This window comes from Limanda limanda, chromosome 14 (assembly GCF_963576545.1).
Source record: "Limanda limanda chromosome 14, fLimLim1.1, whole genome shotgun sequence".
NCBI lineage: Eukaryota > Metazoa > Chordata > Actinopteri > Pleuronectiformes > Pleuronectidae > Limanda > Limanda limanda.
The window spans coordinates 1,688,954-1,691,453 of record NC_083649.1 but is presented as its reverse complement, the minus strand read 5'-3'; the positions used below and the strand labels follow the sequence as shown (position 1 = coordinate 1,691,453).

Genomic DNA, 2,500 nt, shown 5'->3' with positions numbered 1-2,500 from the left:
CTCACATTTATTTAAAGTCTACTTAGATCTCTTTAGTTTGGTCCATGTCCCATCTGTTAACATGGAGGAGATCTATGATCTATACTGCAGCCAGCCACCAGAGGGCGATCCAGATGACTTTGTTTAAAGCGCCTCTCCCTCATATGGTCTCTTACTTTGGGTGTTTCCTGTACACCGTCCCGTCCACCCCCACGGTGGTCTTCAGGTGGTCCAGCCCGCGGTTGACCCGGATGCGGTTGACGATGGCGGCGAGGGCGGCGGCGCAGAGACGAGCCGAGCGGCTGGACACGACGTCGCACGCCAGACGCACCACCAGCACGTCCACCGGGCGCCACTCCAGGCCCAGCTCAGTCAGGATGTGCTTAGCGTTTTCCAGGCCGTCGTCCTCCCTGCAGCGGAGACAGACAGGAAGTGAGGACGGACAAGATGGAGGACGATAGAGAACCTGGGAGCGTTTCCAGATCCCGATGAAATGAAAGAACGGGAGGAAGATTTCAAATCTCACTCTTCGATCTCAGAGATGAACTTCGTCTGGAATTGTCCCGGAGTCCGCAGGGCGTCCGACGTCCGTCCCTCAAACAGCAGCTTGTCCTCCGTCATCTTCAGGAGCAGGAGACGCACGATCTCACCCAGGTACATCCCGCTGATCATCTTCTCGAAGCTGCAACAGGAAACCAGAAGAGACGGCTTCATTTCTCCATCGTTTAGACCAGGGGTCTTCAAATGGTTTTGTCCCAGGGACCATTCTGACTAGAAAGTAACCCCCGGCCCACTGACGTGCCTTCGGAAAGGAAGTTTTAACATTTGGTTTTCCATGTTGGTTTTATTTAAAAACCTCAAACAAATCTAGAAAAATCTGTGAAAAAACAACGAAAAACGGTTGATTTTCAGTGCTTAAGAATTGAAAACAAAATTAAAATGCAGTTTGTAGTTGTACTGCATCTCAGAACCATAAGTACATTAATATATAACGTTCATGACTTAAATGTACAGACGTGTATCTGACATGTTGAGAGAACGTTAAAGTAACGGTGATCAATAACAATCATCATAAACTGGGGCGACAACTGAAGAGAGAAGAAGACAAAGTAATGCAGAATATGTCACAAATGATAATTATACAATATCACACAAACAATTGAGGCCTACTTAAGTTTAACCTCATGATCACCAGCACCTTTATATTATTTTAGACATATTTTTCTTATTTTTGATATTTTTCACGATATTCAAGAGTAATCTGGAAATGTGTTGAAATATCAAAGCGAATTTTGCGGACCCCCTGCAATGCCGTCCCGGACCACCAGGGGGCCGCAGACCCCCGGTTGAAAACCCCTGGTTTAGACGAAAGAGTAATTTAACTTCAACTTAATCCAACTCCACTTAAACTCAATTTAAACGTAACTTGATTTAACTTATTAGGTTTAATAAAATCCTGAGTGAGTGTGAGTGGCAGCAGGGGGCGCTGTTTCCCCAGCGGCTGTACGTACGTGTGAACTCCAGGGTTGATGGACGTCTCGTCCACCGTCCTGTCGAACTCCGTCAGGATGTCTTTGAGCGAGCCGTCGTCCCCGAAGCCCCCCCACTCCGTGTTGATGCACATGCGTCCGTCCTCGCCCTCCGCTCGCTTCACGTTCTTCATCTCCTCCATGTAGCAGGCGTTGGTTCCTGTTCCTGAAGAACCACACAGGGAAGCCATCTTACATTCTCAGGAAAAACTTGATGTTTAGTGAATCAGCTCAGATCCTCGGGTCGTTAAAGGAAGTCCTGTGGTTGTTTCCTGTTTCTTTACGTTCATTTCTGTCTCTTTATTTGCTTTTTGTTTCTCTTTGTTGTTGATTTGGTGCATTTACGATTGTTTTTGTCTCATTTTGTCTCAGTATTAAGTCTCTTTGTGATTGTTCTACGTTACCGATGATCATGCCGATCTCACAGCTCTGGTCCTTGTAGCCGCAGCTCATCATGGTGCCCACCGTGTCATTCACCATGGCAACCGAGCCGATGTCGTAGTCCTGCAGAGCGAGAGAGAGAGAGGGAGAGAGAGAGAGAGAGGGAGAGAGACAGGTGTATTTATAGGTTTCCTATTTATAATCTGAATAACTCGCCCACACAAACTTTCCGACAAAGACAGTTCCTCAAGGTTTTGACTCTGAATCAGAAAGAGTGGATGTGAGTTGTGAGTCTCCGTCTCCGTGTCCCACTGACCGCTCTCCTGTGGATGGCGTCCTTCAGCAGCTTCACCACGTCCTGTCCCTCCACGCCGGAGCAGTTGAAGCCTTTGGTCCAGCGGATCAAGATGCTCTGTGACCACAGGGATTCAAACGTTTAACATCAAAGACACAAAACGTCTCAAAGTGTTTGATTCACGAAGAAGAAAAGTGAACACAAACCGAACCTCACAAAGGAATATTAAAAATGTCTCCTAATGCTTTTATTCTGACACACTCTCCTCTCTTGAGTGTGTGTGTGTGTGTGTGTCTGTGTGTGTGTTTGTGTGTGT

The 2,500-nt window shown here is 47.0% G+C and overlaps 1 protein-coding gene across 1 annotated transcript in view; it reads right to left on the bottom strand.

Annotated features, from left to right (window-relative positions):
- The window catches only part of LOC133019384 (hexokinase-2-like), an 11,798-nt gene that overhangs the window by 937 nt on the left and 8,361 nt on the right, over positions 1–2,500 (bottom strand). Inside the window, exons 6-10 of the mRNA XM_061085843.1 lie at positions 2,206–2,301; positions 1,913–2,012; positions 1,491–1,674; positions 506–661; positions 156–389 (exon numbers count right to left, since the gene is read on the bottom strand). Coding sequence (XP_060941826.1) covers positions 156–389; positions 506–661; positions 1,491–1,674; positions 1,913–2,012; positions 2,206–2,301 — 770 coding nt within the window. The remainder of the gene's footprint in view (positions 1–155; positions 390–505; positions 662–1,490; positions 1,675–1,912; positions 2,013–2,205; positions 2,302–2,500) is intronic.